Source organism: Lithohypha guttulata (genome assembly GCF_036872675.1).
Source record: "Lithohypha guttulata strain CCFEE 5908 chromosome Unknown scaffold_1, whole genome shotgun sequence".
NCBI lineage: Eukaryota > Fungi > Ascomycota > Eurotiomycetes > Chaetothyriales > Trichomeriaceae > Lithohypha > Lithohypha guttulata.
In genome coordinates, this window is record NW_027042750.1 from 4661630 (window position 1) to 4674682 (window position 13053).

Genomic DNA, 13053 nt, shown 5'->3' on the forward strand with positions numbered 1-13053 from the left:
ACTGCGCTCGTTCATGATATAAACATTCCTCTGCTTTCTGATCATTGACTACACGATAATTTTATGCCCTGAGCTTGTAAGTACGGCAGCTATGGTATGTCCTCGGCTGGGCACATGGGATATAGTCAGGTCAATATTCTTCAACCAAATGCCATAGAGCGTCTTATGAATTCGCCCTCGTATCGCAAGCTCATATCTAACGTGTATAGCAAGTCAAAATAGCTAAGCGCAGTATATGAAGTGCTCAGTTTACAGCCTTCACACTCTTACGAGAGCATTATGTATTAAACACATATCAATCTCCTTGTCAGTAGCAGGAAGGCTAATCTCGTGATCACGCTTTTTCTCCTTGTTATTAATGCTCAGAAGTCTCCGCTATAGACGACGTTGGTGTTTGTAAACCTTCAGCTTCGTCAATCTGTTTCAATATCCAGGAGATGGTTGTATCCCGTGCCTTGTCCAGTTGTTTTAGTTTCGTCAAGGACATTGCTGCATAGTCGGGTAGTGGTTTTGGTGTTTGTGAAGAAGACGACTTTAGAGGTGATTCGGACTGAGTGGTGGAGGTGGTTTCTGCCTTCTTCTTCGTCTTCTTCTGTGCTAGTAATTGCCGTAGCACGACGATGTTGTTGTCTCTGTCAGTAAGCGCTTTTACGAGGCGGACCTTTTGCTCGGCTTCTTGCTCTGGTGTAAGGACTTCGTTCTCTGTTGATTGTGTCTTTGGCTTCTTGGAAGGTAGAGAGGTGTCGTGGTCGGCAGTGATAGCGATAGACTCTTGGTACTTTAATATTGCTTCCTTTGCCGCGTTAACTATGTGGTCGAAGCGGACGGGGCCGAGCATCACGCCACCGTACCATCGCGCGACTACGACGGTTCCCACGACGTCGAGTTCGATCAACAACTTTTCGAGCTTCTTGCCGGCGTATTTCTCACCGTCATCGAGGGAACCTGTGTCGTAGACTAGCGGTTTCTTGGAAGGATTACTCTGCTGATTCTTACTTTTTTCGAATTGTACCGTCTGTTGACGAGACGGCAGGCGCCATGCTAGAATCCGGTGTGTGGCTTTCTGAAAAGGCGGATGTTGCTGGAGCACTTTTGGTGGTGTATCTGTGGCAGGTGAGAATAGTCCTATGAACTTGGAGGCCCGATCGAGGATTTGACCTGATTCGAAGAGGTTGGAGAGCGCTTCATCGTGTTCTGAGGTTTTTTGTGCTGGTTCGTAGCTACGCTTGAGAGACATGTCTACGCTGATTTTCGATCATGGTGCCTCTCATCTCGGCTCAGAGCTCGCTTCTACAGTAGTGTCTTTGTATGCGCCGTTGTTACTAGCATTTATTGCTTTTCGATATCTTGAACAAGGATTGCTATCTTTGTCTGAGTCGAATGACAAAATTTAAACTGAGCTATTACTCCTTGGATTTTCTATGATTTTGATAAGCGAGGCAGACTGGTTGGCTTACTGAAGCTCGACGAGTTTCTGTTCACTTCGTTGGAGCTGAAGAAGCTGCAATTTTCGTGCGTCGCGACACCATGAGGCGGTAATTATCATTACCTGCATGCACTGCACATCTACCTCCAATTCAACTTGAACACTTCTTTGTTCCTCCAAGTCAATTTTGCAAGTGAATCACAGATGCGACAGCGCTTTCATATGGCTCTCAAGATAACTACGTTGTCTGTTGCTGGTACGAAGTCGACATGTGCGCTTTGGTGTAGAAGCTTGTAACATACATGGCACTTTTATACATTGCCTGATGAGACAGCGCTCGACTTATACACAATGACTTGTGTCAGCCTGCTTGGTATAGCCTGACACTGGCAAGGTGTTCAAAGCCATCACTCTACTTCCATGAACATATGGCTGGACAAAGAAGGAACGAGATGCTGATTAACACGTCTCGTCGTTGTTCTGCTGAACAGACCTTATTTAAGGCTCAAGCACGACCATGTGAGCCCATTTGCCATGTTGTTCTGCCTGATCCAATGCCTTACCTAGATCCTGTAGACCGAAAGACTCAATATGCATACCACTATTATCACCAGCACCAAGCTTCATATGACCACTTTCCACCAGCTTGATTGCTTGCTCGCCGTGGGTACGTTCAAACATGTATCGGCCCTGAATCCGGATGCTGTTTTTCACCAGTAGAAAATATGGGATACCGACTTCAGCGAAGACCGCACCCATGAAGGAAACATTGCCAAATGGACGGACAGCTGATATGCATGAGAGTATATGCTTGCTGCCAACTGACTGTGGTGGTGAGAAGTCGATGTACTTGTCAGTGCCTTTCTCGGATCCTGCGGCAGCTTTGATGGCTGCAGTGTCAATCTCAACGTCACCCGTCATCTTGACTGTTTTAAAGCGACCACTCGACTTGAATGTATCGGTCATCTTCGAGAGTATTTCTTCGTTCCTCCCACAAGCAATGACTCTCGCGCCCATTGCGATCGCAGCATGTGCAGCAGAGCCTCCAAAACAGCCTGTGGCAGGTGCGACGATGACTGTGTCACCAGGTCTTGTGTCAATGTCAATGAGGCCAGCGACGGCAATACTGATGGTGCCCAGAAAAGCAAGTTCAGCAAACGTGTATTTGAGCTTGTTGACTAATAGATCCTCGTTCAAGACCCAGAGTCTCTCAAGCGGTACACAAGCGTATTGTGCAAAGGTTCCGTGCGTCCAAGCTGCCTCGAAGGTCTTATTATCACCCATGTACCCTTGCAAGATGCTCGTGTCGTAATCATCTCTGCTTCGAATGCAGAAATCGTAGAAGACGAGTTGACCAGGCTTCAACAATGTTGCATCAGGCCCAACAGCATACACACGTGCAACAGCGGAGGAGGATGGCATTACAGGGGTGTTGAGCCCTACAGGAAATTTACCAGTGATAACACGGTTAGTAGTTGGCGAGATAGGAGTTGCAAGGACTCTGATGACTGCACTGCCATATACTGGCTCTGGTATGGGCTGACTGACGAGCTTCAGACCTTGACCAATCTCTTCCAATACTGCCGCAGTATGAGTCTCACATGCCATAATGATCTCGTTGCTTTGAGTCGCGCTTAGAGGTTCACTGGCTCTTGATGCACTTTTGTCCGAAGTGCTCCTGATTGTGGCACTAAGGACAGCGCTATATATACGTGTGAATCCTGGTCAATATGCTGTTCTGCAATGCTATGACAATACTTCGGAGACATAAATTAGTGGACTCTATTAAGGCTCCATATGCTCCTTGGCTTCGTCTGTTATGGAAGATTCAGAAGTTAGGCTTGCCCATTTGTGGTAATTTTGCTAGGATTAACCCCGAGATCAGGACCAGGATTCTGTTAGAAGGACAACCAGAAGTACAGATGCGGAGAAAAGTTCATGGGACGACGACTATTCTCGCATTACTTCGCGAGCAGTAGGGACAAAATCGTGAATGTAGATGAATGTAGCGTTTACTCGAGGAGGTGACAAGAGGAAGGCTTGTGGAGCCACCTGGATGAATTCGGTCGAGCTGCCCACCTTTCACCGGCTTTCTCCTATCTGATTTAGATGACATGGTCGTGAGCCTTTGAGAGCTTGTGTAGTGGTGCAGATCCGGTAGAGAAAGATGCTGTAATGTCGAGCGGGCAAGCTGGTCCGAAGCCCTGCAGTACGATACTGTCTTTGCTTGCAGCACGACCAGGGGCTCGAGATGATGAGGGCCGGTGTTTCGATGTTCACAAGGTAATGGTGTAGGTTGGCCAGAATTCGTAGCTCGTGAAGTGCTCTGGAATCCTTCCGCCTCACTTCAGATAGAAATTGCGAAAGGAGAAGCGCTCGTTAATGCTCCCAATCGAGGTCGGTGAACATCATCTCATACCACTGCGTGACTGCTTCCACCTCATGCTCAATAGTTCACCATTCCTGTACCATTCCCCTTATTCGTACTGTAGCTAGTCAGCGAGAAGGAGTCATATAAAGAGGAGCGTCGGAAAGCGTAGAGTACTGATGGAAACATTGCGGATGGTGGCAGAGTGCTGGTCGAGTGTTGCGGAACTGGTTTGGTGTCCTCCAACCGTGCCAATTAAAAGAAGCAAAGCGTGACAGGAGAAGTTCAGGTCTTTCTCATATGCCTCCGACATTTCTTGCTCGCATGTGATGTGGTGGCTGATCTGGATCTGGTTCATTTCAACGTCGAAAAGCGTTGCCTGGCGTCAAGACCACTGCAACATGTCGAGGAAACGTTTGCAGACTCCATGAGCCTGTGACTATAACGTTAGAGAGATAGCGCGATATCGTCACGCTTGGAACATTGGATCATTCAACATCGGCCGGCGGCTGGATCAGCTCAAATCCGTGCTTGCTGCCTGGCGATTTCAGGCCGCTTCGCACCACTCCACAAGCATAACATCTGCCATTCTACTCGAGTGTTCACTCATCAACGATAAACTCGATATCCTCGTCCCAGTCATTCATCGCTCGTTAACGACTCTCTCTCTCTCTCTCTCTCTCTCGGGGACTACCAGCTGGAGACGACAAACATGGGTGCCTCTCTCTCCAAGTTATTTTCAGGCTTGATCTGGTACGCCTCCCTATTAGAGGTTAATTCAAAACATACTGATGGAGTCAAGGGGTAAGAAGGATATTCGCATACTTATCCTAGGTTTAGTATGTTACGTCAGTATTGTGAGGCACATCAGCTTACCAGCATGCAGGACAATGCTGGGAAGACGACCCTGCTCTACAGGCTGAAGATGGGAGAGGTAGTGACTACCATACCAACGATTGGTTTCAATGTCGAATCAGTAAAATATGGTCAGTTGACTTTTGATGTATGGGATCTCGGTGGACAGACGTCAATACGACCTTACTGGCGAAGTTACTATGCGAATACAGCTGCTGTCGTGTTCGTGGTCGACTCAACCGATATTGAGCGATTAGAAATAGCCGCCGATGAGCTTCGTTCGATGCTCAACGAAGATGAGTTACGAGATGCGGCACTATTAGTGTTCGCAAACAAGCAGGATCAGGTGAGTCCGCGATTATCGTTATTGTGCACAATGGCTGACTCTTGATAGCCTGGCGCACAGGGTGCCGGGGAGATTTCCGAAGCGCTTAAGTTGGGCGAGCTGCGAGACAGGAACTGGTCCATTGTCGCATGCTCCTGCATTGACGGCAAGGGCATCAACGAAGGCATGGACTGGCTGTCACAGACTGTATCATCCGAAGCTTAAGATACCACAAACACGCGTCAGATTTGCTATATACGTTCGGACGCCTATACCACAACTTCATCTGGCTACGATGGTAGCGTCGCAGCAAACCTAGCATCGAGTCGCTTGTCTCTCGACAACGCTTGACCTCGTGCCTACTAGTGAAAGACAGATTACTACGTCAATACATTCCATATGACAGTGTACGAGTTCGGCCAGTCACACTGACGACTCAAACATCAGCATAGGCCCTTCCGCAGCGCAATTGCTCATTCGCCGAGCTTCACGGACGTTTCTGATGATCAGCGAGCCGTCACTATGGCAACAACTCATGATTCATGAGTAATGTGCAGACAATAACGAGAAGTTCCAATATTGTGGCCAATAGACAGTCGCACGAGATTCTCTCAGTCTCAGCGACACATGTTGAGCTGCGGCAGTTTCGCAATCCGATACAGACCTGGTGCCTGACGCTATGCTGCAGCACTGTATCTGGTACTACCAGCCTGTGTACGTTACGGCAGCGAAGTGAGCCTGATATCAATACGGGAAACATTCTCTTCTCATCGGCACCACGACACCGTGAATTGAGCGACGAAGCTTGTCATACGGCAGTGGGTGGCTAAAGCTGCCAAGGTGCTGTATGGCGTGCAGAAAGAAGTTGTTCACTTCTACTCTGTTGTTGATATCTTCTTACTTTGTGTATGCACCAAAGCATGAGAGCAATCCGGCCAGAGCATCTGTTTAGGTAACCGAACCACAAATATGGCGAACAAGTATCTGGACAGAATTGACAAGAGTCCAGATTAGCTGCCGACCCTTAGACATGCGATATAACAGGAAGGCGAAGCTCGAGAGATACCTTCATTCAGTAGCAAGATCTGGTGAAGTAGCACACTTACCCGTCTGAGATGGTCCTAGTATGTATTGCGTATTCAGAGTGATTCAAGAAGAGCTGTTGCAGGCCAGTAGATAGACTCAGCCAGTTTCGTAGTTTTCCATAGTAGTCCATATCATGCGCAAGCAAAAGAACTTTCCCACATCCTGCTGAATTGAATCTTGGGAGAAGAAAGAGAAAGTTCGAACTTGGAGAGCTAGGTGGGTGAAAGCTTGCTTCCATTCTGGCCTCGAAGTCGAGTGGCCGGTCACAAATGTTGAGTTTCTTTATAAATCTCCTGAAATATGAGCCTCTCAAATCTTGAAACGGTACTACCGGACCGGCGGGAAATTGTTCGAACAACATGTATCTGTACCATTGTGACTCGTGTCGAAGCCACAACCGCACAGAACGAGGCCGCTATGCGAAACACTCAAGAACATGACCGTGGCTAGAAGTGGTGGTAACGAAAGGAATCGACGATCTTTGTGCATCCAATTCAGCCAATTTGTTTCTGTGTCACGAGCATGCGAGCATGAACCGCCGGTGTCTTATACTGTGGCTAACGAGGCGTCTTTCCGAGTGCGAAGTTAGGAGGATGTATTCTTACTGGATGTTCTGCAATCATACTTGAGTTCTGGCTGCGAATGTGCTAGCCCAGTGCGCAATTGGCCTTGTGCAGATGAATACGAGAAGGAACATACGTAAGGCACCACCAATCGAGTGGAGTGTCGTTCAAGACCAAGGTCAAGCAGTCGTAAGCACTTGGCGTGGCTGATCAATTTGGGTAGACAGGACCCGCCCATAGGCTATGTGCGCCGGGATATCGACGATGAGGCACCATCGACGCCTGTTGTAGTGCAAGCAACTCGCGGGGTGTGGCGTGTGCAAACTACGCTGTAATAGTCAAGACGATTGAGCCGCACGAACTTCTTGCCTACATTCTGAAGTACACCTTAAACACAACGGCGTGTGAGACGCTGCACAGCCACAGTTTCAGCATAGACTGCAGCTCTGTACCGAAACAATGGGACCACAAATTCGCAGGCTTTGTGCAAAACTGATAAGTTCCTGTGGAGAACCGTTGACACAGTGGACAGACAGCTGAACACTTGTACCACGGAACTTATTCCCACGGAATATTGTGGTCAACTAGTAAGGACGGCTACTGCTAGTGTCGATACTGATTCGCTGAGACTCATGTGCGCAAGGACTTGTGGACTGTGTTGTAAAAACATTGGTTTTATTGAATGGCGATCTCGAGGAGTATCTTCTGACAAAATTTGGCAAGGACAGAGCACACCAATCACCACAAGACCAACTGCAGACATGTATATGTACAATATCTGGGTCCGTGGTGCATAGGACTTGATATGGAATCATTAGAATACTTCTCGCAGAGTGCGGTCGAATATCCTCGGTGCACAAGGGATGGTCGCCGACATCTCTGACTTACATGACTCGTTTCGTGTCAGTGAATGAGCTGCACTTCATCGGTCGATGAAATGCCAAAGCTTAAAGATAGACCTTGCACATTGACATCATCTTGCATATCGGCTCGCTCCAAGCAATGTGGGTTTCGCTTAGGTAGCTTCCACAAGGGTTTGTTCTGCCACATACGTCCACTGGAGGCGGCAGGTACCTGTTTACAGAACTGTGCTTGCAGAGGTGATATGCTGAGTGATGTCCATATACAGTACTGCTCCGACAAAAATCAGAAACGTAGTGCTCTCAAGCCTTGCTTGCACTGTCGAAACTCAGGCTGTTCATGGGACTGCTAGCATTGCTGAAAGATTTACAGCCGACCTTCCTTTTGGACAAATGTGTTTCAATTCATTACCAAGGTATTTAACAGGCATGGATTTTCCTCAATCCTGGTTACCCAATATGGGCGGGTGCATGTTGACCGAGGTAGCGGTGAAGTTTAAGAGTACTTGCGAGAGACGATACGGTGCATGTTCGTGTAGCTGATGTACGATATTCTAGTACTAATGAGGTCGCTGGCTGTGTAAAATTGATTGATTGTCTCACCAGCCACCCAAGACGAAATCCCTGCTGTGGTATCCCCAAGCCCTGCCGTTGGAAGCGTACACCATTTAGCCGATAGTAGTAGAGGCAAACCCATGCATATTTGACGTAACTTCTGTGCTCGGTTCCACTCTTTCGCTGACCAGAACACTTTGCTGCGAGTTCTTCTTCATTCGGAGTCACGTTGTCGTTCATGGGTTTTGCAAGCCTTGCAGGTCGATGATCATCCTACTCGCATACTGGCAGTCTTCGGTTCTGACAGCAGCAAATCACCTCTTTACTCGGCATCTAATTTCACAAGCATTGGCAGGCACAAAATTTATGACCCAGTGCAAAATTTCACTGCTATATCCGCATCAACCGTTTCTCCTGCATGTCGCCATCCGATGGTTCTGACTGACAACTCAATCTCAACGTTGCTTCATCGGCTCAGTCGCGAAGAGGAATATACTGTTCTCACATTCAAAGTCGCCAGTATTGCGGTCACTTGCAGCAGCCTGGACTAGTTTGTGCATCGAATCCTGGATTGTGGTCTAACGCCACTTATACCAATCACCGATCTCTGGCCTCGAGCACTCTATACTGTACGACTTTTGAGAGAACTTCACAACCTTGCACATACACGAGCTCTGGTGACATATCAATATTCAATTTCACCCTAATATTTTGATTTCTTATTCCCAGAATCCTTCCAAGGCTGCTTGACTGGTCACCTTTCAACTTGCTGCCTGTGAGAGGCTTCAACGCAGCACATTTGCCACCATGGAAACTATCTTTATCACCATTCATGGTTGGTCACTCTTTTGAGCACTACTCTACCTCGCGAAACTAACGTTGGCGCAGATTTATCTCTTGATGCACGAATCAAGTACTGCTCGGAATCTATCCAGGACATTCTTGGCTACAAACCTCACGAGGTAAAAGGCAAATCATGTTGGGAATATTTCCATCCAGACGAAATACCGTTTGCCAGAGCGATTCATGGCCGAGGTCTCGACCTCGAGAAGGCGGCTGCGCTGAATTACTGCCGGATACGGCACAGGGATGGTACCTGGATTGGGTGCGAATGTGTTTTTACTGTTGTTTATGATGTACTGGTCGCTTCAACTTCAATTTACAGAAAAGGGGAAAAAGCTCAGCGTGAGTCAAGTTGAGGCATGCTAATGCGTGAGCTGATATCGAATTCCAGAACGAGCTGTCGATGGCGCAACGGTCAGACGAGTATTCGCTTCTTCACCACGAGATCCTCGGTACCATATGCTGTCCTACATCTCGAACAAGTTCATTCAGAAAATAAACTTCACCACACGGGAACCCCGCGCCGCGCTGGTGTTGAATCGATTTACGAGGACATCGTCTGTAATGTTTGCGACCAATGGAGTTGAACAGATACTTGGACTTTCCTCAGCAGACCTGGTTGGCAAAAGCTTTTATTATTGTATTGCTGAGAACTGCTTGGCCGACGCTGTCCGAACCTTGGAAAGCGCCAAACAGAACGATTCCATCGCTTACCTTCGATTCTTTTTCCGAGATCCAACCTTACCTGATCCTCCACTCATCCAGGACCGCCTCAGCGATACAGACGAGGACGATGATGAGGGAGGCGTATTACTATCGAGAGGGTCGAGGGAATCTAGTGTCTCTACCACCTCGACTACGGTCATGCAGGACGTCGACAACATCCCGCGTGTACAAGTGAACACTCCACCACTGAATGGACATTCAACACAACCAAGGGACATTAGAGGAGATAGTCGAGATAATTCCATAGGAGATGGTATCGATTCACGCACATCTTCTGGTAACAGCACAGACATGGACACCAATTCATATGATCGCATCTTCGACCGACCCAACCAGGTGGCTCGATCTTCCGCCTCGTCTATCACACCACCGAATGGCCTTACTGGCCAATCGACTCCCAATGCTATTGAAGTTGAAGCGGTAGTGTCATGCACATCAGATGGTCTTGTGGTCGTGTTGCGTCGAGCTCATCCTTTGGTACCAACCACTGCCACACCAGACTCAGAACAGCCTTCGTTTCCTAATGGGTTGTTCGCATCTCCTTGGGCTCCTGAACCTATATTACCAGATGATATGAAACAGGCTGCTTCTGTCCCGGCGCTGCAACCTGTGACCGAACCGATTGAGTCCGGCTTCATGAGCGCTATCAGAGACGTGGCTGTGTTCGCATGGTCACTGACAGGTATTAACGGATCCATGATCGACCTGGCAATCGGCACCCCTACTGGAGAAGCCATTCCGCCCGGTGGACTTCCCGTGTGGGATCCCAATGCGCCACCTGGGCAGAACGATAATCACAATGGTTTCTCAGGTGGTACCCATCGGCCAATACAGGGCATGGGCGAGCCAGCCGACCAGGGTCCTCTAACAGATACTGGATTTTCAAGCAGCGATGATGAAGTTGTATGGAAACGAGTGCCTCGAATGCCTGCTTTCAAGAGACCAAAGAGAAGGGTTTATCTCGACGCATTTGGGTCAGATGGAGATGATTCGGCGGACCATTCAGCTGATCAGTTAGGCGGCGTAGACATACAAGATAGAAGGAGGAGGAAGCTGGCTAACGGATTACGGCATAACTCGTCCAACTCATCATAGAAGACGGAGGGATCAAAAACTGTATGATTTGGCGATATGGCGATATGGCGACACAACGATTTGCTGATTGGTGATTGGACTTTAGCAAGCGATTTTGGTTACGAGGAACGAAAACGATACCCATACATGTCTGGATTCATGTTGAGTGCGAAATCTTAGATTGCTTTGAGCTGTTTCGATCATTCCTGTAATATACGTGTCCTAGCGTCAGGTCCCACCGTTTCGACAGCAAGTCGTATCCCCCCCCCCCCTTTTTTTTTTTTTTGGCACAGCTGGTATCTTGTCCACATGGCTCGTATTCGTGTCCTTCCTAGTGACGCGTTTCATGCCTTTCATTTACGTGTTTGAGCTGATAATAGAAACTGACCGCATTCAGCGGCTAGCTTGCCACGGTTGGCGGGCCATTGTATCGCGGCTGCATCCTTCGAAAACGCGCTTCTTATCAAACGGCCTGTAGAGTGCTCCTTCCAACTGTTGTTTTGCTACACAATATTACTCAGCATGTCGGCCACTACCTTACTCAACTGGCCAGGTGTTGCCTGCAAGCTGCGTCTTCGCAATGCCTATGAACAAGGATCTGGATGCGGCAGTCCAGGAGACCTTGCCCACGACACCTGCTGGGTTCCACCATGCAAGACAACAGAGCCGACAGGTTCGTGTGTCGAGAGACAATGGCACTGATAGACCAACGACTCCTGGTCAATCAAAAGACAACCGACCACATAGACAAGAACATCGCGAATGGTCGAGGACCAATATGCCAAACATTGGCAAACACTCCCTTGAAGCTCTGGGTACTGAACGTCTCGACATCCAGGCAGATCACAACCCTTGGAAGATACCCGTTGTTTCGTCTCTTCAGCCTAGACCGGAAAACGCAAGGGCACAGAACATGACACAATCTGTAAATAGTTCAACATTGAAGCAGCAGAAACCAAATATGGGCACAAAAGCACAGAAATTGCAGGTAAGTTCAGCATTCAAGCAAGCACGACCTTTACTGACTGTACGCATAGCAAAAGCCACCAGTCAGTGCGTTCGACGATACTGTAAGTCTGGACAGTGGTTTCATCGACGATAGCATCAACGAAGACAATCGTACAGTCGTATTCAGAAGAGAAGCCTTTCCTCCACATACTACCAAGACAGGGCCTGACCACTACAATTCCCGTGAGCATGATCTATTGTCTGGAAGACTCGACACACAAGCAGCGAACGAATTCTTTGGCTCCCAATGGCAAGAAGAGCTTGCGGAAGAGAGAGATTACCAGAATCGACTCCGAGCACAAGCAGAGAGACAACATGCTGTGAGTCCTTTTGTTGGTAAAGGCCCGACGAGAACAGCGGTCGATCATGACATTCAGCTAGAAACACCCTCGCGAGCACAATCAGTGCCTTCAGTGCAGGGAATCAAGGCTCCGATACCACGTCGTGTCGATTTTGTATCTTCACCAGAGGTCTTTGAAAGAAGTATGGACTCTCCTATTGTTCGGAGTGCCGACATTGCAAGAGAGGACAGTCCATCCATTGTTTCTTCCCGGCCAAATAGTGCCCAGCCGGTCATACAACGTGTACCGATGCATCACAAACCACATCCATCACAGTTAGCAACGAATCCCCAAGTACGACAGGGTCATTCCCCCTTCCACCCAGCTTCGGGTCGATTCCACAAGATGCTGCAGCACAGTCAAAAAATACCACCGCAGCAGAAAGTCTCAGCACCGGAATCAGATATGCAAGACTCGTCTGAAGACGACCGATTACAAGGACAATCTAAACAGGCTAGCTCGAGTACTGTTCTCGACACCACAGACGTCTTTTCGGAGTTGAGCAGAAAGCGGCCGCACGCAAGCAGCAGCGCGGACGTGCTCGATTACGATCCACTCCAATTAAAAGAGAAGACATTATCAGACCTACAAGCGGAGCCGTTCAACACGGATCCCAAGGATGCAGCCAAAGAGCCAGCAAGGGACACCCATGGTAACGAAATGACATTGAGTCAAATCCTCGAAAATCTGGACAAAATGGCAGTACCTCATCAACAAGAGACCTTCCGAACTCAGACAGATGAACAATGGGCTCAGACAGGTCAATGGTTCGTCGATAGATTCCAGACAGATTTGAAGGAACTCATGCAAGTGAGATTGCAGAGACGAACTATAGCGCTGGCATATGAAAGCAAGATACGACAGCGTCAGATGGAGGTGGAGCATTTCCGGGCTGGTGTTGAGAAGGAGTTACAGGACTTACAGACGGGTGGCAATGGCCTTTTGAAAGACCGAAGGCCGCCTGGTGGAAGCAGAGCCGGGACACCTATAAGACCAGTCAAGAGTTGAGTGCGGAATCCAAAA

At 48.4% G+C, this 13053-nt stretch overlaps 5 protein-coding genes across 5 annotated transcripts; 3 read left to right on the plus strand and 2 right to left on the minus strand.

Annotated features, from left to right (window-relative positions):
* Positions 1 to 355: 355 nt before the first annotated feature.
* LTR64_001712 (uncharacterized protein) lies at positions 356 to 1237 on the minus strand (the record flags this gene model as incomplete). The annotated part of the gene is made up of 1 exon (XM_064896091.1): positions 356 to 1237. The coding sequence occupies one exon, from the start codon at positions 1235 to 1237 to the stop codon at positions 356 to 358; it is 882 nt and encodes a 293-aa protein (XP_064758778.1).
* A 687-nt stretch (positions 1238 to 1924) lies between these two features.
* Positions 1925 to 3034, minus strand: LTR64_001713 (uncharacterized protein; the record flags this gene model as incomplete). Its single annotated transcript, XM_064896092.1, has 1 exon — positions 1925 to 3034. One exon carries the CDS (start codon positions 3032 to 3034, stop codon positions 1925 to 1927), a length of 1110 nt encoding a protein of 369 aa, XP_064758779.1.
* Positions 3035 to 4674: 1640 nt separating this feature from the next.
* Positions 4675 to 5199, plus strand: ARL1 (Arf GTPase arl1; the record flags this gene model as incomplete). Its single annotated transcript, XM_064896093.1, has 2 exons — positions 4675 to 4995; positions 5044 to 5199. 2 exons carry the CDS (start codon positions 4675 to 4677, stop codon positions 5197 to 5199), a joined length of 477 nt encoding a protein of 158 aa, XP_064758780.1.
* A 3646-nt stretch (positions 5200 to 8845) lies between these two features.
* On the plus strand, positions 8846 to 10702 carry LTR64_001715 (uncharacterized protein; the record flags this gene model as incomplete). The annotated part of the gene is made up of 4 exons (XM_064896094.1): positions 8846 to 8873; positions 8927 to 9143; positions 9204 to 9223; positions 9273 to 10702. 4 exons carry the CDS (start codon positions 8846 to 8848, stop codon positions 10700 to 10702), a joined length of 1695 nt encoding a protein of 564 aa, XP_064758781.1.
* A 559-nt stretch (positions 10703 to 11261) lies between these two features.
* LTR64_001716 (uncharacterized protein) lies at positions 11262 to 13038 on the plus strand (the record flags this gene model as incomplete). The annotated part of the gene is made up of 2 exons (XM_064896095.1): positions 11262 to 11669; positions 11719 to 13038. The coding sequence occupies 2 exons, from the start codon at positions 11262 to 11264 to the stop codon at positions 13036 to 13038; spliced, it is 1728 nt and encodes a 575-aa protein (XP_064758782.1).
* Between the last annotated feature and the right edge of the window lie 15 nt (positions 13039 to 13053).